Below are 22465 nucleotides of genomic sequence, written 5' to 3' on the forward strand. Positions count from 1 at the left end.
TCTTTGCTCTCTCTCTTCCCCTCTCACGCACTCTCTCAAAACAAATAAATAAACTTAAAAAAAAAAAGAAAACAACCCTGTAGTCTGATAATCACCCATCAGCCCCTTGAGGCCTTAGTTTGTTCATTTATAAATATTGAGGCACTGGACATAAGTCTTGGGGGTCTTGGAAGACATCCTCAAACAAGTTAAATTTAAGCTGATATCTACTGATTGATAAGTTGTTAGCCAGGTACAAGGCAGGTGGGAAAGAAAATGTATTCTAGGCAGGAAGGAACAGCAAAGACAAAGCTCTGAGTGGGAAGAAGCATGACACTTTCAAGAAACTACAGTATGGAGGAGGGGATAGTGGTGACAACAAAAGTTGGAAAGGTTGTCAGGGGTTAATCAGCTAGGGGAAATTTTTTTGTCTTTACCCCAAGTGCAAGCAGAACTTAGTGAAGGTTTTTAAGCAGGACAGTAACATAATCAGATCTACATTTTTCAATGCTAACTCTGGCTACCGGGTGGAGACTTGTTAGGACAGTAGTAAACCTAAAGCCAGGGAGGCAATTAGTAGTGTCCAGGTGGTGTGGCAACAGTGAGACCTTGCACTTGGGTGGTACAGGGGTATGAAGAGGGAGGTGATGGTTGGAGAAATGTTATGGAAATAGAATGGGCAGGGATATGGTGATTGACTGGAGGTGAGGGGTGAGTAACAGCAAGGTTAAAAAATGATGTAGTTTCTGAATAGGACCACTGGAAAGCAATGGGACAGCTGCTGAGATGGGAGCATAAGAAGGAGGACAGTGTTGAGCATGTTGAATCCAAATCAAGCCAGCAAATAAGCAGTTGAAGAAAGATTAGGAAGGGAGACATAAATGCAGGGATCATCTGGAAGGAGATGGTAACCAAAGCCCTGAGGAACACCAACATTTAAAAATGAGCATAGGAAACCAATTTGACAATAAATTTCATATATTGAAAAAAATAAAAAATAAATAAAATAAAATAAAAATGAGCATAGGAGAGATAATGAGACCAAAGGAAAACCAGGTGAGTATGATGTTATAAAAGCCAGGGCAAGAGTATTTCAGAAAGAAGACAGGGGTCAGGTCAACTGCAATAAAATATTTCTGAGAGGCAGTAAGATGAGATCTGAAGATTGTCCATGGGACAACTGAAGATCATTGGTGACCTTAGATCCTTTTAAGGTGGAATGATGGACAGAAAGAGTATATGATTTCACTTATATGAAGCTCCTAGAGTGATCAAAAGTAGACTAGTGGTTCCAGGGGTTGGAGGCAGGGGAGAGTGGGGAGTTATTTACTGGGGACAGAGTTTCAGCTGGGGAATAGGTTAAGAGTTCCACAGATAGATGGTAGTGATGGCTGTGTTGCAGGATTTTTTACTTTCAATACCCTGGGTTCGTGGTCTCACCCCTTCGAAGAATGAAGAGGTGGACACAAAATGAGCAGCAGGCAAAAGTTTATTAGAGTATAAGACCAAAAAAGAAGAATAGTATGAAAGCTCTCTTTACAGAGAGAAGACATTCGAAAGTGAATGCCAGAGATGATAGGCAAGGGCCTTTGTTTTATAAGGTTCTGGTCAGCACCCCCTTCCCTTCCCTCTTGTTCCTTCTCAGATTCTACCTTTATTGGCTAGGTAACTCTAAAGGCCTAGTCATTCCTTTTTGATCAGCTCATTTCCATTGTATGAGGTGTGGTCTTAGGCCATACCATCTACTACTTCTTTTAAGTCAGGTCTTTTGTCAAATTCCTGAGGGAAACCTGAGGGGGAGGTAATATCTGTTACATTCTTAAGAGGAACCTTATGCCTGAGAGGGTTTGCTGTGGTCGGACACTCCCAGCATTGTTCCAAAGTATGTTCTTTTCTCTTTTCTCCTCAGGTCCTAATCTTTCCCTCTCTGCCTACTGATTCCTAAGGTTTCCTATCATAGCTGCACAGTATGAATGTATTTTTTTCTTTTAAGATTTAATTTGTAGCTAATCTCTACACCCAATGTGGGGCTTGAACCCACAATCAGCAGATCAAGAGTCTCCTGTTCCACCGAGTGAGCCAGCCAGGTGCTCCACAATATGAATGTACTTAATACCACAAACTGTACACTTAAAAATAGTTAACACAGTAAATATTACCATGTTATGTGTATTTTACTACACACACATACATACATACACAAAATTCACCTTCTCTGTAAGGTCTGCCAGGTCACCGCTTGTAAAAAGACAAGCACTCCTTAGACTGGAAGAGAAGTGGAATCAGGTAGAGGCAGGGCGAGAAAGGCGGGAACTTCCGGGCCCGCCTCCTCCAGGGGAAGGGGCTTGAGATAGGCGGGTTAAGCTGAGACCAAGGGTGACACCTAGAGGTCACGTTAAAAACAGCAGCTGATAGTCACCCACGTGGCCCTAGAGTGGAGGGGAATGGCGGGGTGGGACCAGAGACGCGCGAGTTCAAGCACCCACCTTTTTAGGCTGGGAGAGAAGAGACAGGACAGGGTGGGGGTCAGGATTTTTAAGGAAGAGAGTGCACCTCCTCTAGCCCCGGGGCTTAAGCTGACTGACAGCTGCAGGAGGGGCGTGGCTCCGCCGGTTTGGCTCCAGGTCCACAGTCCCCACCTCCACCTACGCTGCCCTGGCCACTGTGGAAGGCAGATGTGGCAGAAGGCCTCCTGCAGCGCCATCGCCTCACCCCCTTAGACCTGCGTACTCTCCAGAGCCCACCCCTGGCATCCTTATCCCCAGGAGAAAGACAACGGCGGCCAGGCACGGAGGACCCATCAGGCGAAAGTTCCGCAGGGACTGCTAGGAAACAGGAGTCCTACGTTGGTCACGGCTCAGATGCCAGCAGGGCTGCAGGAATTGGAGTCTGGCCTGGAGGGAGACCAACATCAATGACCACCTGTACCCCACCGCGCTGGCTTCCTAAGCGCTGAATCTGTGCCCAGGGCCAAGGTCAAGCACAGTGCCCTTGTAAGGCAACTATGCCCTAACCAAGATCACCCTTTCTTTAAAACAGCCCCACTTGGCCTTCAGAAATCTACCCTCTCCCTCAAGAGCAAATGGGAAATGATGGGTCAGGGGTCCTGTTTCTGCTCTGTCCATCCACACATAGAGTCCTTGAGAGGAAACCCCTTTGGCTGGACCAAAGGCCTGGGGGCACTAGAGCTGCTCACCTGGGGCCCTGACCATGATAGTCTATTCTCTCTTGGGGCCCTGACCATGATAGTGGGGGCAAAAGATAGCCTATTCTGCCCCAGCTCTCACGGAGCACTATTCCCAGGGACCTTCCCCCAGAATCCACAGCAAAGCCAGGACCTTCATAGTGCCTTCCCAGTGCTCAAGCCTAGGGAGAGAGGAGTAGTCCTAATGTGGCTGTTATTCTGGGACCTACTGCAGCCCCCTCTCCTTGTGACATGTGTCCCTACCCAGCCCACTTTGTTTGCTCTGCTCCCACATAACAGGCCCAGGCTCACAGGTTAAATCCTAGATCCTTTGCCAGGCTGCAGCATATTCTACCTTAATCACAACAACCCTATGAAGTAGGTACTATTATTATTCCCATTTTTACAGAGGAGAAAACTAAGGCTCAGAGAAGGTTAGCAACTTGCCCCAAGTCATACAACTACTAAATATTGGAGGTAGTTTTCAAGCCCAGGTCTGTCTGGCTTTTGGAACCCATGTTCTAAATTTACTAGTCCACAGAATAACACCAAGTGCCTTTTACCACCACTGATCAGCTTCTGGGTACTGCCTTCCTGGCTGCAAGCCTGAACACCCTGCCAGACCTCTTTTTCTCAGCCCTATCCCTCCATCACAGCCTTCTTCCTCTTGCCAATGAAACTCAATGGTATTACATCAGGCTCCCTGACAATCTCCTTTGCAATGCTTTGAACCATAGTATCCATACCAAATGTCTCCCCAATTTTATGCTCTATTGCTCCTCTAAGGGTTTGGCTCATGTTCCTCACTGATTTGACTTTTTCTTTTCTTTTCTTTCCTTTTCTTTTCTCTCTTTCTTTCTTCATATTTTAGGTTCTACATCCAATGTGGGGCTTGAACTCACCACCCCAAGATCAAGAGCCACATGCTATACTGACTGAGCCAGCCAGGTGCCCCTCCTCACTGACCTTTTGCTTATCTTTACCCTTCTTGGAGTGCCCTTCCCAAACCCTCCAAGAGCCACTAGCTCAATTCAGGGTCTCACACAATTCTTACACAATTCTCACAAATCTCACACAATTCTGGGTCTTAAGGCCAGAAACACTCACAGAAAACTTCTCTGGCCCAGTACCCAGTCAGGAAGGTGCAAAGAGCAAGGAGGGCTTGAGTTCTAGTCCAAATAGGGTCAGGACCTGGAGAAAGGACACCAGTGCAGCTGTTTCTTTCAGATCCTGAGCCACCAGATTTTTCTCCAAATCTTTCTTGCAACAGGGGATAAAAGATTGTTGAAAGAGAAGTGGGGCTGAAGAAAGAGATAGGTGCAGTTGAGAAATTATCAGAGAGAAAGAAGAGAGTTTTGTAGAAGCTATATAAATGACCTATCTTTGTACAACATGTTTCTCTGGACCAATTTGGGGAAGGTAAGAAAATCTGTAACTTAAAACATTTAATATATATTTTTTAACGTTTTAAAGGAACATCAAGACTTAAAGGCAAAGTTCTCTAGGACTCTTTTTTTTTTTTTAATGTGAGGCTTGAATTCATAACCCTGAGATCAGGACCTGGATACTTAGCTGACTGAGCCACCCAGGTGCCCCCTCTAGACTTTTTAAGGTAAAACTGGTAGAAATGACACTGGTAAGAAATTCAGGGCTTCGGGAGGGGGTGGGAGGTGGTAGGGAGACGGGGAAGGATTCTGGCTTCTCCCCCAGCTAGGGCTTGTTCCCTTTGCTCTGGGTTTAAAGGATGAGAGAGCCCAGCGTCCAGCACCGAATGAAGGCAGCTATTGTGATCTCCGGGGGCGGAGAAGGGAGGCTCAGTGCCAAAGGGTGTGGCCCAGCCAGAGGCTCTGGGAAAGAGCAGCCTTGCGTCCCTACAGTACCCTCGGCGACTGCGTCTGGGCGGGAGGGGAAAAGTCTGCAGAGTCCCGGGCTCCGCCCCCTCCCTCCTGCTCCGCCCTAGCTCTGGCTCCACGTGGTTTTCACCAAGCGCAGCGCAGACCGGGTGGTCGCAAGGCAGACCCGGATTGCAGAGGGCGTGGCAGGGAGAACCGCAAGCCCCTAAGGGGGTCGGGTCTGTGACTTCTCCCCGGAAAAGAGCGAGGAACGCGCTCTGCGGGAAAAACTGGACTCCACAGGCTTCCGACGACAAGCCTGGGACGAAGAGTCCGGGAGTTCTCAAGGACAGGTGAACGGCCCCAGGAGAAGGACAGGCAGGGTCACCATCTGGACCGCCATGGCCGCGTCCGCCCGTCGTCTGTGCCACATCGCTTTCCACGTGCCCGCGGGGCAGCCCCTTGCCCAAGATCTGCAGCTTCTCTTCGGGTTCCAGCCCCTGGCGGTGCGGGAAGCAGACGGCTGGCGGCAGTTGGCCCTGCGCAGCGGCGACGCGGTCTTTTTGGTGAACGAGGGCGCTGGGCCCCAGGAGCCCCTGTACGGCCTGGACCCACGTCATGCTGTGCCCAGCGCCACCAACCTGTGTTTCGACGTGGTGGATACGGGCGCTGCCGCCCGGGCGTTGGTTGCGCGGGGCTGCAGCGTGCCGGTGCCCCCTGTTAGCGTGAGGGATTCTCAGGGCACCGCCACCTATGCCGTGGTCAGATCACCTGTGGGCAACCTCAGCCTGACTCTGCTGGAGCGCGCCGGCTTCGGAGGGCCTTTCCTGCCGGGCTTCAGGCCTGTGCCCTGTGCAACCCGCCCAGGCTGGGTCAGCCACGTGGACCACCTGACCCTGGCCTGCACCTGTGGCAGCTCCCCCACATTGATGCGCTGGTTCCACGACTGCCTAGACTTTCGCCACCTGCCACTGAGCCCAGGTGAGGATCCGGAGCTGGGCCTCGAGGTGACAGCAGGATCTGGGCCAGGGGGACTGAAGCTCACCGCCCTGCAGACCACGCCAGGCAGCGCTGCCCCCACCCTTGTACTGGCTGAGTCCCTGCCAGGGGCTGCCAGTGGACAGGACCAGGTGGAGCAGTTCCTAGCCCGGCACAGGGGACCAGGACTGCAGCACGTGGGGCTGTACACGCCGAACATAATAGAAGCCACTGAACGGGTAGCAGTGGCGGGGGGCCAGCTCCTGGCTCCTCCTGAGGCATACTACCAGCAGCCGGGCAAGGAAAGGCAAATCCTAGCTGCTGGGCATGAGCCTAGCCAGCTAGCCCGACAGGGGATCCTGCTAGATGGCGATGAAGGCAAGTTTCTGCTTCAAGTCTTCACCAAGTCTCTCTTTCCAGAGGACACCTTCTTCTTGGAGCTGATTCAGAGGCAGGGGGCGACAGGCTTTGGCCAGGGCAACATCCGGGCCCTGTGGCAGTCGGTGCAGGAGGAGCAAGCCTCCAGGAATCAAGAAACCTGAGAAGGGTTGGGGCTGGGTTCACCCTCCTGTCCTGGAGCACAGGGCCTATTGCAACGGAGAAACACCCATGGAGGCTTGGAGTGGAGAGGGCTTTGTCCCCAGGGCCATACCTGCCAGAACTTGAATCTCTCACTGGGGTGCCAAAGAGGTGGGATTTTATTTTTTCTTTTAAACTATGAAATATTCTTACATAGTCTATAACTAATATATATGCAAGATATAAAGAATAAAGGAATTACGTAATTAGGAAACAGAATATATCAATACTTTTGAACCTTCCTTGTGACCTCTGATCCCATTTCCCTTCACCCCACCCCTAATTTTATTAACTCCCTGATTTTCTATATTGTTTCACTACATATGAAACAATACAGATATAAATTTAGTATTTGAGGTAGGAATTTATGACAGAACAAATCCTCCCCTGTGTTTCCCTTCTCCCCAGGGAGCAGCCTCTGCAGGTGGGGAAGGGTTGGGTCAGGGCTGAGCCCAACCACCTGCTCTAAGACAATACCACTACTCCAGTCAGAGCTGACCAAAGACCTGGACCAAGGGTGTTGGGTGTCAGCCACTGGCAGGGGCCCCCTAAAGCTGCCTTCTCCTTCTCTCTTGGAGGTTAGGGGAGGACAGATCACTTTGGACAGAATGCCCACCTCCACTGCCCAGGGCTGGCTGGGAGCTTGGCCAGAAGTCAGCACCAAGCAGGACTTTACCACTTTCTGGGATCCTCAGAGGGAAAGAATGAGAGGACTAGGAGGAGGGCAGGAAGTCTCCAAAATGACTACAAAAATAAGCACTTTATGAAACAACAGGATTCTCAAGAAGTAGGGGCTCCAGCGGTGTCACTGCGCCATACTGTTGAGGCTGGATACATCAGTGGGGTGGTGGGGCCGAAAGAAACTATCCAGGACTTGCTGGCCTGGGCTGGGCTTTCTCTGCGTGGATGGAGCAGACACCTGGGATCTTTTGGAACCCTGTGCAGAAGCCAAAAGAAGGAGGTACTAAGGGGGCAACAGAGTCCTCTCCTTCCACTCCTCTCCCCATTGCAGTGATAGAGCTCAGTGGTTGTAAAGCTTCCAACCTCTTCTATCAACTCTATATGGCAGCCCAAGGTAGTCTTCCTAAGATACAAACCTCACTCCTCTCCACCAAAAATGCCTTAGTGGCCTGGTGTTCATGGCCCTGACTGGCCTGCACAGACCCTGCTATGCTTACAGCTCCTTGAGCACTGCAGACTGCATTGTGGCACCTTTGCTCATGCTACTCTTGGGCCTGGAAAGAACATTCTTACTGCTGATTCCCCTCCCAGACCTGGAGAAAATGATTCATTTCTTGAACCCAGATTACCAGCTGCATCTTCTAAGCAGCCTTTCCTGATCCTTGCCTCCCAGATAGAACTGAAAGCTCTCCACCTTATAAACCACAAAACTTGGTACAAGCATTTCACATACCTGTGACCCTGTTGTTAACATCATTTGTTCTTATTCCCTTTCCACCCTGGACCCTAGACTGTAAGGTTTCAAGATAAGAACTGTTCCTCTCCCTATGGTGAAGCCTGGTGTGGATAATGTTCATCCACAACTGAACTGAAAACCTGTGTGTCATTTAACTCAACTGAAAACCTGTGGATTCGGGCCCGGGGAGAGATGCCTGGGTGAGGGCCAAGAGACTCACCTTGCAGGTCCCCGGCCGCTGGCCCTCATACACACGGAACACCTAGCCAAGGACAGAGGGGGAGAGTGCAGGACTGGCATCTTTCCCCAGAAGAGCCAGACCCCTTTGTTCTCTCAACTTCATGCCCTAGTACATCTGTTTAAAATATGGTTTTTTCCTTTTACACAGTAATAGGTTCACATAGAACATATAGGAAGCACAAAAAGGTACAACGAAGACAACACAGGTAGTGCCTTTTTCATGGCGGTGGAGACAGCTGCGGTGTGAAACTCCTCCCGGGTCAGCCAGCGAGCTCCAGGTGGTGTGGTGGTCACTGGGATCTGCCCTTCCAGGGCCAAACCATATACTTGATATGTCAGCTTGATGTGAGAGAAGGTGTGGACCACCTGAAGGGAGGGTCAAGGGACTGAAACAGGCCTGTGGATATGTCCACAAAGCCATCACTCCTGCTCCTTCCACTGGTCACTCACCTGCCCAAAGTGCTGGAGGTGGGTGGCTGGGAGGGGCCCAACCCAACTCTGTAGTTCCCGCAGCAGGGCCTCACGCTGACATTGCCCTGAGGGCTCTGCAGTCACAGATGGGAACTCCCACAGTCCTGCCAGCAGACCTGAGAGGAAGGACAGCCAGGTGTGGTTGGGCCTTAGCTGCTGACTCCTCCATTTCTTCCGTGTTGCTCATGCCACTGCCCTCCACTCCGAGGATCCAGGTACCTGACTTAGGCCTCTGCACCAGCAAAATTCGAGCACCCCCAAGGGCCCTGGGCTGCTCCAGAACACAGGTGGCAGAGCACTCCTCCCTGGGGGGCCTCCGGCTGGCCTTTCTGGGAAAGTTGGCCACTCCCAGGGTCTGGTCCCAGGGCTCTGTGGGAGGCGCACACAGCTGGCACTGTCCAGCGCTGGGAGCTGGGAAGAGAGATCCCAAAGACCCACTCAGGCTTAGGTGAACTTAGATGCCAACCCCAGAGAGCCGGCCGTGGCCCAGCTCTGCAGAATCTTATTCAAGTTGTAGGATTAACTAGAATGATGCTTCCACAAGCAGCTCCATGACAGTGCAGTGAAGGGCTGGGGCTGGTACTTACCACACTCCTCCACATCAGGACTGCCTGGCAGGCTCTGTGAGGCTACAAGCTGTTCCCGCTCCACCTAAGAGGCATAAGGCAAGGTGTCATAGGGAAGGGGGTCACCCTCTAGGACCCCTGCCTGCCCCTTCCCCAGATGGCTCACCCTCTGGTGTGCCCGGCACACGCTCTGCACAGGGCACTGGCTGCAGCGTGGGTGCTGTGGGGTGCATACTGTGGCCCCCAGCTCCATGGCTGCTTGGTTAAAGTCCCCTGGCCGGGCTGGGTCTACCAGCTGCTGGGCTAAGCTCCTACAAGGAAACATTACTGTAAGCCAAAGACACTTTGGAGACACCCTTCCCAGTCTCCCCTATTACCCCAATATCCTACCAGAGCTGCTGGGAGACAAAGGTGCTTCCGGAATCAGCACCAATGGCTCGGACACGGCACAGCACCCGTACTACATTCCCATCTACCACACCAGTTGCCTGGCACAGAGGAATCCAGAAGTCAGCCTGGTCTGGGAGGAAGGTGGGTGGGCACACACAAAGTAGGGGTGGGCTATGGACTCACCTGACCAAAGGCAATGGAAGCAATAGCTCCAGCTGTGTACCGCCCCACGCCAGGCAGAAGCTTCTGCAGAGTCTCTGCTGTATGTGGCACATGGCCCCCTAGCTCTTCTACCACCTGATTGGGGTGGGAAGGCTCAAGGTTATGTGCTACCTGAGGCCCTGGGGCTCACCCTCCCTGTCTCCCCCTTACCTTCTGGGCTCCCTCCTGCAGCCGCCGGCCTCGAGAATAGTAGCCCAGGCCAGCCCAGAGCTGGTTCACCTCCTGTGGGTAGAGTCAGAGAGATCAGTGGTCAGTCCTCAGTTGTCCCCATTCCCCCTACCTTAGGGTGGCACTCACCTCCAGGGATGCACTGGCCAGGTCCTGCAGCGTTGGCCACTTCTAGAGCCCGAAGGTGATCAAAAGGAAGTAAGGTCAAGGGTGAGAGAGGTGAAGGAAGCCTTCTTTACCCCCACCCCAAAGGCTAGGCTTTCTCTGGGGTCTGGCTCAATGACCCTCCCCTTCTTTCCCTGAAGTCACCTGCATCCATCGGGTATAATAGTCGATCACCGTGGCAACCTGGGTCTGCTGCAGCATGACCTCTGAGACCCACACTGGGGGAGAGGGGTTGGCATGAGGGCACTGCTGAGATGCCCTGCTCCCAGCCCACAGCCCCTACACCCCAGACCAGTGGGCATCCAGGCAAAGCAGCCCTGTTCTCAGGAGATGCACTCACCAGCATACGCCCGCCTGTCAGGGTCCATCTCACCCTCTGCCTGCCAATGCAATCCCAGACAAGGAGTTAGTGTGGAGGGGGCCTGGCACTAACCCCCCACTCCACTGTCCCTGCCCCCTAGCCTGCTTACCCGCCTTCTCCAGGGCAGGTCCCGTTTCTCTCGGTCGTACCAGCTCAGAAGGTTCTCCCGAAAGACTGTGACCTCGGCTGTGTCTCTGAATAGATGGTATGGGGAGACAGAGGCCCGTAATACCACCTCCTTCTGCCGCCTGGCCAAGCCTGCTGGGGCCTCAGGAAACTTAGGCATAGTTCCTGCACGGACAGTGCACCAGGTACCCAGGGCACTGTAGTCTGGCTGCTCCACCTTAGTGCTTCCCCCAAACCCTTGCTTAAGCTTTGAACCTGGAGTCAAACCAAAATGCTGTGTATGTAACCTTAACCAAATTTCTAGCCTTAACTTTCCTAGGGTGGTAGTGCTGGCTCCTTTGTCTCTGGGTCACGATGAAAATCCAACAGTTTCAGCCAAGCATAATGTGTACCTGTTCAGGACTTTCCCATTTACAAAACACTTTCAGGCTCATAAACTCATCTGATCCCACAAAAGCCACAGGAGGAAGGAAATACACAAGCTACCACTCCATGTCACTGGTAAGAAAGCAGCCACTCAGAGAAATCATCCCAAAGTTACACAGCAAAGTCAGAATTAGATCGTAATTAGTCCCTTGAAGCCTTGATGCACAACCACGCTGTCTTCCCAGCCTGAATCGACCTTTCTTTCATGGCCAACGAAACCAACCCCTTCACCTTTGACTCAGACCAAGCTCCTCACCATCAGGGGTAGAAGGCTTGACCTGGCTGCTGCTAAGGACCTGCTTCTCCCTTCCCTCATGGCCAGACGCCTGATTCTGGCGACAACTCCTCACAGCGGTTTGTGGCTTCTTCATGATGGCCTAGAAGAGAAAGGCCCAAAGTAGTCTGTCACAATGAGGTTGAATCTTGGGGCCCTTCAGTGAGTATAGCCACTTTCTCTACAGCACTTATTATAGAGTGTCTAGCTTTTCTTACTCTCCAGATGCTCATGGGGTTGCTCTTGGCTGGCTGTGGCACTGAGGTATGACCAGTAGGGCTGTTTTTGCAAGTGACTTCAGAGGGACCAACATTAGCATAGTCCTGGAGACACACACAAAAGAAGAGGCTGGGGCTGGGCTGGGGGCTGTACAGGAGCACCTGTATGTGTGTCCCTGATGTTTACTGTGACTGTGTGTGTGGACAGGGCTTCTTTAGGTATGTCTAAGAGCATGGGGCAGGTAGGAAGTTTATCTGCTCAGAGATGTGGCACATTTACACCGAAACAGGCTTTAGCAGTCATGCAATCCAACCACCATTCTGCAGAAAGGAGAAACCAAGGATCAGAGATGTTAAGATATTTTTTTAGGGTGCCTGGGTGGCTCAGTCAGTTGCACGTCTGACTTTGGCTCAGGTCATGATCTCGCAGTTGATGAGTTTGAGCCCCACGTCAGACTCTGCTGACAGCCTGGAGCCTGCTTCAGATTCTGTGTCTCCCTCTCTCTCTGCCCTTTCCCCGCTCATGCTCCGTGTCTCTCTCTCTCTCTCTCTCTCTCTCTCTCTCTCTCTCTCTCAAAAATAAAAATAAGCATTAAAGATATTAAAAAAATACCTTTTTTTTTAATGTTTGTTTTTATTTTTGAGAGAGAGAGAGGCAGAGAGACAGGGAGACACAGAATCCAAAGCAGACTCCAGGCTCTGAGCTGTCAGCACAGAGCCCAATCCAGAGCTCAAACCTACAAATCGCTAGATCATGACCTGAGCCGAAGTTGGATGCTTAACTAAACTAAGCCACCCAGCTGCCCCAGAGATGGTAAAAGATTTGCCTGAGAGCAGATGGCAAGTTGGGGTGGTGGTGGGAGGGGATGAGCTATTTTTTATTCCTAATCTTTTCCTGATCTAGTAAATCATAGCTGGCTGGCCACTAGTAATGAGAAATAGGTCTCAATTTCAATGAGAAATTGATCTTCACTACTCCCTTACTGTTCTTTTGGTGCCCTTTTCTCTATATAGCTAACAATTAGTGAAGGTTTGCCATATGCCAGACCTTATGCTAAGTGTTTTACCAATTTCTCGCACAATCTCCAGATGACTCCATTAGGTACTTTCTAGTATTACCTCCATTTTACTGATGAGGAAACTGAGGCTTGTAGAGATTAGGCAACTTGTCCACCCAAACCCTAAAGGTCTGCTTCCAGAGACTGCACTCTTGTGCTGTGCTATACTGCAGTCCCTGAAGCTTCAAACTCTCTCCTTAAAACTTAACTTCATCACCTCATTTTTATCAAAAGAGCTTGCTTGCTCCCTCAGAGGAAAAAAAAAAAAAAATGAATGTACAGATTTGCTACACTCTACACTTATCTGCATTCTCCTTTTCCTTCCTCCCATTAAAGAATGGTCTCTCCTAAACTGTCCAAGCTCAGGGCCCTGCTCCTCAATCCCTTTTACAACACCCACTCTCCCCTTCATAGCCAAACTTCCTTCACCAAACTCACTAGCTCCGTAATTCATTCTACAATCCATTCTCCAAAGAGTAAAGCAATCTTATAAGACATGATCGTGTCACTTCCTTACTTAAAACTTTCAATGGCTTCCCACTAATTCACTGAATAAATATTTATGTAGTGCCTACTTTGTGCCGAGCAGTTTTAAGTACTTGGAATACTTCGGAAATAAAACACCAAAGGTTCCTGTTTTCATGGAACTTGTATTCTAATGGAGAGCAAAAAATAAATAATGCACATAAGTAAATTATATAGGCTGTCAGGTGGTAAATACTAGGATAAACATAAAAAAAATATGTGAAGGGAAATAGGAGTGGTGGTGGTGGAATGTTGCGATTTTAAAGCACATGGATGGTCATGGTGGGCCTTATTAAAGTGGTATTTGACCAATGATTTATGGCAGTTAAAGGAGTTAGCCATGTTCTAGCCACGGGAAAGTCATACTAAAAAAGATCTAGTGGAATAGCCCTAAGGAAGGTGCCTGTTTGCAGAATAATAAGGAAGCCAGTGTGGTTAGAATAGACTGAGGAAGGATAAGTAGTAGATGAGGTCAAAGAGGTAAAGAAGGTGGGGGGCATAGAATCACTAAGTACCTTGTAAGCCACTGGAGCACTTTGTCACACTCATTGCTCTGAAAAGCCAATCCTCTTAAAATAGTTCTGTAAGCTCCAAAGATCCCCACCTTCCTCATCCCCTCACTCACTTTGCTCCAGCCATTTGTTTGCCTAAATAGTTGCTTCAATCATCCAGGTATCTGTCCACCTTGACACCTCACCCAATCCTTCCCCTCTGCTTGGACAGCTCTTATCCTGTGCTTCATCCAAGTTATTCATTCTTTCAGGTCTTGACTTAAATGTCCAAATCAGCCCCCAGTATTATCCTCTTGTGTAATTCTCCATTTTTCCTCTTACACTAATTGTAATTTTACATTTGTGTTTGTTTGATGACTGTCTGCTTCCCCCACTTGACTATAAAACTCCATGAGCAAGTACTGAGTCTCTTGTTGACTATTGAGTCCCCAGAGCTTAGCACAGTGCTAAGTAAGCTGTATACGATAAACAGGATGGGAGAAACCCAAACAATTCTGAATAATGATGAAAAAGACTCAGTAGAGAGAGAAAAGTTGAAGATGAGCTAGAAATAGTGACTAACTAACGAAAGGGTTGACTCCTTGTGGGTCCAGAGATGAGAACGGGAGCCTTTGAGAAAGAACAGGTCTCTCGCGGTATCAGGAGTCAAGTCTAATCACCCTCTAGGTCAAATATACCTCCTAAGTGCTTACAAGTTGTCCCTTCCTTGCCGTCCCTACTGCCGGAGCCTTAACTCAAGTCCTTATTATCACTTCCCTATATTATTTCAAAGGCTTCCTAGCCAGTCGGTGGCTCTAATCCCTCTGGCAGCCTCGTCTCGCGTCCCCCTCTCCGTCTTTTCACTTCCTGGACACGAAGCTCCCATTCCTCCCTGGGAACTTGCCTATTCCCAAAATATCCTTTCCCCCACACTCCCGTCTCTGCATAACTCCTATGCGTGCTTTAGGCTGCACCTGGGTACCACCACCTCCTCTGGGGAGCCCGGACCCCATCCCCAACCCTGGGCCGAGCGGACGAAGACAGCGTAAAGCTCCCGCCCACGTTCCCACAAGGTGCATGCGGGGAAGGAATTACCTACCTCCCGCGCAGTCTCCAAGGCCCGGCGTCCGACGCACGCCAGAGGGCGTGGCTCCAATCCACGCTGTGCCAGCCAAAGAGGTCCAAGCGCGCGGTGGGACACTTCCTCCGCGCCAGACCCGGGTCGTGTGAACGGAAGTCAGACCCGTCTGCGACTCGGGGCGGGGGCAGGCCCCGCCCCGATCCCTACAGCAGAAGCCGCGCGGAGAAACGAAGCGGAAGCCCCGAGTACCCCCACACACCACTCAGGCGAGGGGCCCTCCGTGTCATGGCCGCCGACAGTGACGATGGCGCAGTCTCAGCCCCAGCGGCCTCTGATGGTGAGTGGCTTCCCAGGGCTTCCTCCTTAAAACTCTGTGCGCTCCGGCAAGGGGAAGGCCTCGGGCTTACGGCTCTAGAAACTGACTTGGAACGTTCAACTAGCTCACCTCCGAACCAGCCACGAGGAGACTACAAGTCCCGGTGTGCACCGCAGCTCGGCTGCAAAAGCCTTGCATGTTGGGAGCTTAGACGGGGACCGTGGGGGCATGTCGGGAGATGTAGTCTAAGGCTCATGGTTAAGTGTAGCGGATTAGGAGTCGTGGTCCAAAGAAGTGGGACGTGTTGGGGGCTTGGGTGTGAGGAATTATTTATGAGGCTCTGGGGCATAGTGGCTACCATCGCTTTTGGCTACTGGGGCACAGATCGGACTGGGCCACAGTCCGACCTTCCTCTTCTGCGGATTGTGTTGCTGAAGGGAGAAGTTATTTTCCCAAAAGCTCACATAAACCACTGGAAGACGCAGGCTTTCTCTCCCCAAATTCAGGGTACTGCTCATTTCAAGGCCTGTGTGCAGAGCATGTATGATACAAAGGGTTTGAGGAGAAAGCTGCCATTTCTTGCCTTAATGGAAACTGCCCCCCAACATTCCGCCCCCAGCCATGGCCTGGCTTGGTGTTGGTTTCCCTGGACCCCTGCCTGAGCATTAACATCCATTGCTCTCCTTACCCTCAGGTGGTGTCTGCAAAACCACAAAATCTGGGGAGGAGCTAGTAGTCCAGGTTCCTGTGGTGGATGTGCAGAGTGACAACTTCAAGGAGATGTGGCCATCCCTCCTGCTGGCCATAAAGACAGCTAGCTTCGTGGCTGTGGACACGGTGAGGGTTGGGGAATGGGGAGGACAGGTAGTTTGAAAGGGCTGGTTGGTGCTGGGAACCTAACACAACTCTCCCTTTACCCACTCATAGGAACTGAGTGGGCTTGGGGACAGGAAGAGTTTGCTGAACCAGTAAGTATAAGCCCCGATCTTAGTGTCAGCCTTGGCAGGAGGGGAAGACCTCATCCCTGGAGTAGAATTCACAGTCCTGGGTGGTTTGAGGGCTAGCTCCCAGCCACAGCCACCCCCTAAACCCAACCCCAAGGTGCATCGAGGAACGTTACAAGTCCGTGTGTCATGCTGCCAGGACCCGTTCTATTCTCTCCCTGGGCCTCGCCTGCTTCAAGCAGCAGCCAGATAAGGTATGGGCTGATCTCACATCTATCCCTGGTCTTTGGCTGGCAGGGAGGAGGGTTGAGATCCTGGAGAACATCAGGTGTGAGGTGTTTTTATCCCAAATCCTGATATAGCAGATCCTTTCTCTCCCAGGGTGAACACTCATACCTGGCTCAGGTGTTCAATCTGACCCTGCTATGCATGGAAGAGTATGTGATAGAACCAAAGTCTGTGCAATTCTTGGTACAGCATGGCTTCAACTTCAACCGGCAGTATGCTCAGGGTATCCCTTACCACAAGGGTAATGACAAGGTAGGTCTCCAGCCTTGAGACTGCCCCTTCTGTGGCTTCATTTCTTCCTAACCTAGGCTGGGTACGTAGGGAGGATCTGCTCAGTATGGGAAATCACTAGGGACAGGGCTGGGGAAACAAGCCTGATACATAGAATAGCATTGGGTAAGGCAGGGAGGTAGAGCTTTCCAGGTAGGGGAGCCAGGGCGAAGTGTCCTGCAAAAGAGGCTCCCTAGGGGACTGTTCTTCCTGATGACCCCTTTCTTTCTACCCAGGGTGATGAGAGTCAGAGCCAGTCAGTGAGGACACTCTTCCTGGAGCTAATCCGGGCCCGCCGGCCCCTGGTACTACACAATGGTCTCATAGACTTGGTGTTCTTGTACCAGAACTTCTATGCACACCTTCCCGAGAGCTTGGGAACCTTCACTGCGGACCTGTGTGAAATGTTCCCAGCTGGCATTTATGACACCAAGTATGCTGCTGAGTTTCATGCCCGCTTCGTGGCCTCCTACCTAGAATATGTTTTCCGGAAATGGTGAGGAACTGGTTGAGGTTTAGGGATGGGGCCTGGTATAAGCCTGACTGTTTCATTTACGTAAGGTATTTATTGAGTGCCTACCATGTGCCAGGCACTATTTTAGGTGCTGAGGATTCAGCAGTGAGCAAAACAGACAAAAAACCCTGTTCCTATGGAATTTATACACTAGTGGACCAATACCCTCTTACGCTGTTGCAGTGAGCGGGAAAATGGGAAGCAGCGGGCAGCCGGCAGCCCACACCTTACCCTGGAGTTCTGCAACTATCCTACTAGCATGAGGGCCCATATTGACTACCGCTGCTGCATGCCCCCTACAACCCACCGTCCTCATTCCACCAGCATCTGTGACAATTTTTCGGTAAGAGCACCCACCCATTTCCTGAGGGGGGGGGGAGTTCTGATGCCTAGAATTCCTGTCTAAGCCTCTTTCCTATCTCTAGGCCTATGGCTGGTGCCCCTTGGGACCGCAGTGTCCTCGGTCCCATGATATTGACCTTATCATTGACACTGATGAGGCTGTGGTGGAGGACAAGCGGCGACGGCGGCGACGTAGGGAAAAACGGCGGAGGGCTTTGTTGGGCCTGCCTGGGAAACAGACCTCTGAGGAAAATGAGGATGGCCCTCCCATGAAGCAGGTCTGTGGGGATGGCCTCAAGGCTGAGGAAATTGATCAGGAAGTGGCTGAAGATGAGACTAGGAGCCAGCCTGGCTTGGAGAAAGGTCACAAAAATGACTTGGAGATGGGGCTCAAAGCAACAAGGCTGGAAACAGCTGATGTGGCTACCTCAGAAGTGCCAGGAGGTCAAGCCAATCCTCACCCAGTGGTTGGGGATGGGTTGCATCGAGCTGGTTTTGATGCCTTTATGACAGGTTTTGTAATGGCCTATGTGGGAGTGAGCCAAGGACCCCAGATCTGTAGCTCTGGACCCTGGCTACCTGAATGCCACAACAAGGTATATCTGAGTGGCAAGGCTGTACCCCTCACAGTGGCCAAGAGCCAGTTCTCCCGTTCCTCCAAAGCCCACAACCAGAAGATGAAGCTGGCTTGGGGCAGCAGCTGACACAACTTCTGCCTAGCACTCAGGGCCCAGGACAAGAACTGAGAGTGGAATACAAGTGTCTGGGTCCCTCTAGCTTGTGAATGACAGAGTTGGGGGGGGTCAGGGGGTGGGGTCCTGGCAGAGATACTGCTGCATCTGTCTTGGACCTTCTCCTTTACCCCAGAGGATGAGGAACAAGGGTACACGTAAGAAGGCTGACTAGCACCTGTAACACCAACTTTATTTATTTTTAAATCTGAAAGTGTCTTGGGAAAAAGTATTACCAAAAAATCAACAGAAACAAGTTATGAAAATATTTGACCAGCTTCATCTTTGGTTATTTCTTATTGCGGCTCTGTAAGGACAGACTGTTCCCATAGCTCCAGCCATAGCAGGAAGGGAAGAAAATCAGTCTGTGTATAAACCATTTAACCAGTTGGGTGTGTCACATGTTGACAAATACATAGAGCAGGCCCTGGGGCCTACAAAACCAGCCCCACTCCCAACCACAAGGTTGAAAGTTTTATGGGGCAGAACATTAAGACTCCTTCATAAATATGAAAATAGATTAATCAACTGGAAAAGACCTTTGAATAGGTTAGCTAAGAGCCATGACCACTACACGGCCTCACCCCCCCCTTGCATAGAAATGTAGTGATGTGGTCTGACTGTGCAGTAAGTGCAAACAGCAATTATTCAAGTGTCTTAGACATACTGGCAAGAAGCTCCCCAGTCTTCAGGTCTGAGAAATAGCCATGCCCTTTATGGCTTCCTGGTCAGCGCCAGGTTCCATCCAGTAGCTTATATGCCCCAGGAAAGGGCAAAAGACAGACCTGGAGTAGGAAAGGAACCTGGGGTAATAGCTGCCTGCCAGCGCAAACTAGAACTAGGAGTCCTCTGGTCCTGTCTGGGGAAGTGCATTGGGAGTCGGGTGAGAGCCAGAGCTCCTTGCTGGATTTCAGAAGCTTGGTATCATCTGTTGGCCCTAAGTAGGAAAGCCTTTCACTGCTATCTCCCCTCTCATGCACAGCCGTTAGGCACTTGGAATCACCATATTGAGCCTGGCTTGGCCTAGCCAGCCTGCTCTGTAGGCCACAGGGAAGGGTCAAGGCTGTACATAAGGGGGCCCAGTGGCTTCAACTGAAGGCCCACCCCCAAGGTGAGCTGGGACTAGCCCCCCTCACCCATCCTGTTCTCCCTGGGTTTTCAGGCCTACGCCTGAGACAGAAAACGGGACTGGAGCCAAGCTTCTTGGCCTTTCTTCTTCTACCTCCATCTCCTCAGAGGCACCTGCAAGGCATGGACTAGCTCCCTGGGGCCTGGGCCCAAAACCGTTTTCTTCTTGGGGACTGGAGCAGTCCATGGCTTCATGGGCCTGAACAGGTGGTAGGGCAGATGCTCGGAATGGCGGGATCTCTCTTACTCTGTACTTGAGACTACTGAGGCGTGGTGGGGGCCCGTCAGATAGTGAATCTTCTCGGCCCACAAATGGACAGGCCTCTTGATGCAAGAACTCTGGTGAACCAGGCAAAGAACGCCACCGGCGAGCAGGTGGGGCCAGGGGCTCCTGCCAATCAGCCAGAGGCAGAGTTCCAGGCCCTGGTGCATCTAGGTCAAATACCAGGGAGATGACAGACTTGCTGGGCAGGTCAAAGAACTTGATCTTGCCACCCTTGAGGTCCTGGCGAGCACTGAAAGGGTTGATTTTGGGGGTGCGGACAGTACCACCTCGTTGTGGCTGATAGTAGGGGTCCAAGACGTTTACTGTACGTGGGGGCTTACGGGAAAAGATGTCTGACTGGCTTCGAGACAGCCAGATATTACGTCTTGGGCGTGGGGACTTGGGAGGGATCTTGTCATCCAGTGAGCTCAGTCGCTTTACACCAGGTCCCTTCTCCAAGAGTCCTGAAAAACAGTCAAGCCAGGGTTACTCACACTAGTCATGACAAACAGAAGCAGCACCTTGTGCCACAAAGTGTTTCACCAGTGAGAAACAAGAGAGGCAATATGCCAAGTCATAACTCTGAAGAGTCCCATACTTTTTCCATCATCCCCTGCCCCTCTGCCTTTCTTCTGGACATGAGATCCTGCAATGAGCCCTAGAGAGGAAGGCCCCACATCCTAATTTCTTCCCTTGGGATCAGGTGAAACACTATGGTCTAATCTCTTACCCTTGGCTGTGGGCTGCAGCTTCCTGTCCGTCTCCAGCTCTTCTTCCTGTAGATGGCTCAGAATTTCCTCCAAGGTCTTCCCAATCTCCGCAAAGGATGGGCGTAGTTTGGGGTCCATCTGTGGTCATCCACACCAGCCATTAGCCCTGCGCTCCTATTTTCCACCCCAAGGATGGCGTTTGAGTCTGTTTCTGGCATCTTTTAAGATTCAGGTGTGCAGCTAAGCTCTTTTCTGAAGGCCCCAGGCCATGAGGATGATTCCCAGAGCTAAGGTCAGGGGAGATGCTGTTGTCTAATACCCTCCCCTATCAGCACCCTTTCTGTATGGGTCTTATCCCCTTGTTGGGCACAGAACCCTCCGAAAGAGTACGCTTAACATTAGTTTGTTCTGTTTTTGAGTTCTGCTGCTAACATGTTTCTGGGAGCTACCTGAGGAAAGCCCAGCTACCCCTTGGTCATAACAGGTAGGTCCAGCCCCAGAGCTGTATAAAGTGAGGGTTAACAAAAGTTCTTCCCATAGGCCTTAAGACCAGCTGGACCCAAAGTCCAATCGAAACCTGACCAGAGCTCTATCAGTATCGAAAACAAGAGGTGGTAAGTCTACCCTGCAGGCTGAAGACTACAATACAAAGCAGTTTTCCTTTTCTTGGTCCGGGGCTCTGGACTATCTGTTAGGCCTGGAGGAGGGGATGTGGGCACTGCCACTCATCAGTGAAAATGAGGCTCCTCGTGAACCTTAATGAGCAGCTTGTCCCTACAGTCCTAACCAGGTGAAAGGGGTTCAGCCAGCCCCTGACCAAAGCTGGGGGAAGGGGAGGGAGACACTCACATTACAGCAGTTGAAGGTGAGCTGCAGAAATTCTGGGGGACAGTCTCCCACCATATGCTGGAAAGCGTCATAGTCTAATCCGAAGTTCTGTGGATGGGTATGGTGGGGAGGGGACATTGGTAGACTGGTCATTAATCCCTCCACCCATCCTGGCCTGCTTAGGAGAGGCTGAGAATTGCCCCAAAGAAGTAACCACACAGACAGTTCCAGCAACTCCACCCCAGTAACAACAGTTCCATAGCCTCAAAACCAGCCCCATCCCAGTGGCACTGTCCCCTATGCCTGCAGCTCACCTCTGTGCGAGGAAGGTAGTCCGGATCAGCTTGGATGCGGGCGATGATCTCACAGAGGATGATACCATAAGAGAACACGTCCGCCTGGTGGGTAGTAAGACCTCAGTTTCCTTCTCAGTGGGGTGAGAGTAGGGTCTGTGTCCCTCAGGTCTGCCTGCCCAGGCCTAAGCCCTGTATTTCATTCAGTTCATTTACTGGGTAGCTGCCAAGTACCAACCCTGCTCTGAGCAGGATGTAGATACTTACCGTGAACATACAGGGTGATTGATCCTGGACACTTTCCTGATAAGAGTGGATTCTAAGGAGAACCAGGCCCTGGGCTCCCCAGACTCACCTTTTCATTGTAGGGCTCATCTCGGAGAACCTCAGGTGCCATCCAGAAGGGTGAGCCCACTACAGCCAGCTTCTCATTCCCCATGCTGTGGGGTGGGGGTGAGGGGAGAGATTATATGGAGAATGAGCTCACCACTGTCTGGTGCAATGGGATATCTGACCATTGGGAATTCTTCTCCCTGAAGAATGGACACAGACTAAGACTGACCAAATTTAGGGAGCTGAGATTGAACTGTAACCAAGTTCTGGCCTCTGGGGAGGAAGCTGGCGTTTTTCCTTTGCTTCAGTCTCTTCTGTGACCCCAGCACCTATTAGGGCTACCCACCTGACGTCAGGAATCTTCTCAGCCAGGCCAAAGTCAGCTACCACTGCAGAGTAACCATTCTCATCCCTCTTTATCAGGCAGTTCTAGGGTTCCCAAAGAAGAAGACAATGTGGCTCAGAAGGGGGACCAGCCAGCCATAGTGTTACCACCACCCCTCCCTGCCACAGGGCACCTTGTCTTCTCCTTGGTGAAACTACACTCAGGCTGACCCAGTGGTCAGACCTGGGACTCCATCAGCCATGTGAAATGAGTTAGGCCTGGATCTTGGGTGGCTGCCATAAGAGTCATATGCTTCAAACAAATATTTATCTTTGCTTTTATATACTAAGCATGGATCTAAGTGCCAGAGAAAGCTCAATGAACAAACATCTTTGTCCTCTTGGAGCTTACAATCTAGTGGAGGAAG

At 51.1% G+C, this 22465-nt stretch overlaps 4 protein-coding genes across 17 annotated transcripts in view; 2 read left to right on the forward strand and 2 right to left on the reverse strand.

Annotated features, from left to right (window-relative positions):
- The first annotated feature begins 4839 nt into the window (after positions 1–4839).
- On the forward strand, positions 4840–7190 carry HPDL (4-hydroxyphenylpyruvate dioxygenase like). The gene has a single exon (XM_015066770.3). The coding sequence runs from the start codon at positions 5397–5399 to the stop codon at positions 6513–6515; it is 1119 nt and encodes a 372-aa protein (XP_014922256.2). The 5' UTR covers positions 4840–5396; the 3' UTR covers positions 6516–7190.
- A 102-nt stretch (positions 7191–7292) lies between these two features.
- On the reverse strand, positions 7293–14902 carry MUTYH (mutY DNA glycosylase). Of its 9 annotated transcripts, none has more exons than XM_027059333.2 (18): positions 14770–14895; positions 11784–11917; positions 11597–11701; positions 11361–11481; positions 10662–10810; positions 10532–10571; positions 10336–10409; positions 10156–10197; positions 10009–10080; positions 9820–9933; positions 9637–9734; positions 9413–9557; positions 9268–9331; positions 8900–9091; positions 8660–8796; positions 8423–8575; positions 8190–8231; positions 7293–7489 (listed from the first exon to the last, which is right to left on the reverse strand). In XM_027059333.2, the coding sequence occupies exons 2-18, from the start codon at positions 11829–11831 to the stop codon at positions 7358–7360; spliced, it is 1728 nt and encodes a 575-aa protein (XP_026915134.1). In that variant the 5' UTR covers positions 11832–11917; positions 14770–14895; the 3' UTR covers positions 7293–7357. The 9 variants fall into 9 exon arrangements, with proteins under 9 accessions (XP_026915134.1, XP_026915133.1, XP_053069262.1 ...); XM_027059332.2 differs by having other exon boundaries at positions 10662–10843; XM_053213287.1 differs by lacking the exon at positions 8900–9091 and having other exon boundaries at positions 10662–10843.
- A 54-nt stretch (positions 14903–14956) lies between these two features.
- TOE1 (target of EGR1, exonuclease) lies at positions 14957–18429 on the forward strand. Of its 4 annotated transcripts, none has more exons than XM_027059337.2 (8): positions 14957–15088; positions 15762–15904; positions 15995–16035; positions 16169–16265; positions 16393–16551; positions 16806–17065; positions 17267–17426; positions 17509–18429. In XM_027059337.2, exons 1-8 carry the CDS (start codon positions 15037–15039, stop codon positions 18127–18129), a joined length of 1533 nt encoding a protein of 510 aa, XP_026915138.1. In that variant the 5' UTR covers positions 14957–15036; the 3' UTR covers positions 18130–18429. The 4 variants fall into 4 exon arrangements, with proteins under 4 accessions (XP_026915138.1, XP_053069290.1, XP_026915139.1 ...); XM_053213315.1 differs by having other exon boundaries at positions 16211–16265; XM_027059338.2 differs by lacking the exon at positions 16393–16551.
- The window catches only part of TESK2 (testis associated actin remodelling kinase 2), a 131082-nt gene continuing 126945 nt past the window's right edge, over positions 18329–22465 (reverse strand). For all 3 annotated transcript variants that reach the window (XM_015066854.3, XM_053213299.1, XM_053213306.1), the window contains 6 exons: positions 22060–22142; positions 21736–21820; positions 21402–21485; positions 21109–21195; positions 20280–20397; positions 18329–20013 (listed from right to left, as the gene is read on the reverse strand). In XM_015066854.3, coding sequence (XP_014922340.1) covers positions 19289–20013; positions 20280–20397; positions 21109–21195; positions 21402–21485; positions 21736–21820; positions 22060–22142 — 1182 coding nt within the window. In that variant the 3' untranslated portion in view covers positions 18329–19288. The remainder of the gene's footprint in view (positions 20014–20279; positions 20398–21108; positions 21196–21401; positions 21486–21735; positions 21821–22059; positions 22143–22465) is intronic.

This window comes from Acinonyx jubatus, chromosome C1 (assembly GCF_027475565.1).
Source record: "Acinonyx jubatus isolate Ajub_Pintada_27869175 chromosome C1, VMU_Ajub_asm_v1.0, whole genome shotgun sequence".
Lineage (NCBI taxonomy): Eukaryota > Metazoa > Chordata > Mammalia > Carnivora > Felidae > Acinonyx > Acinonyx jubatus.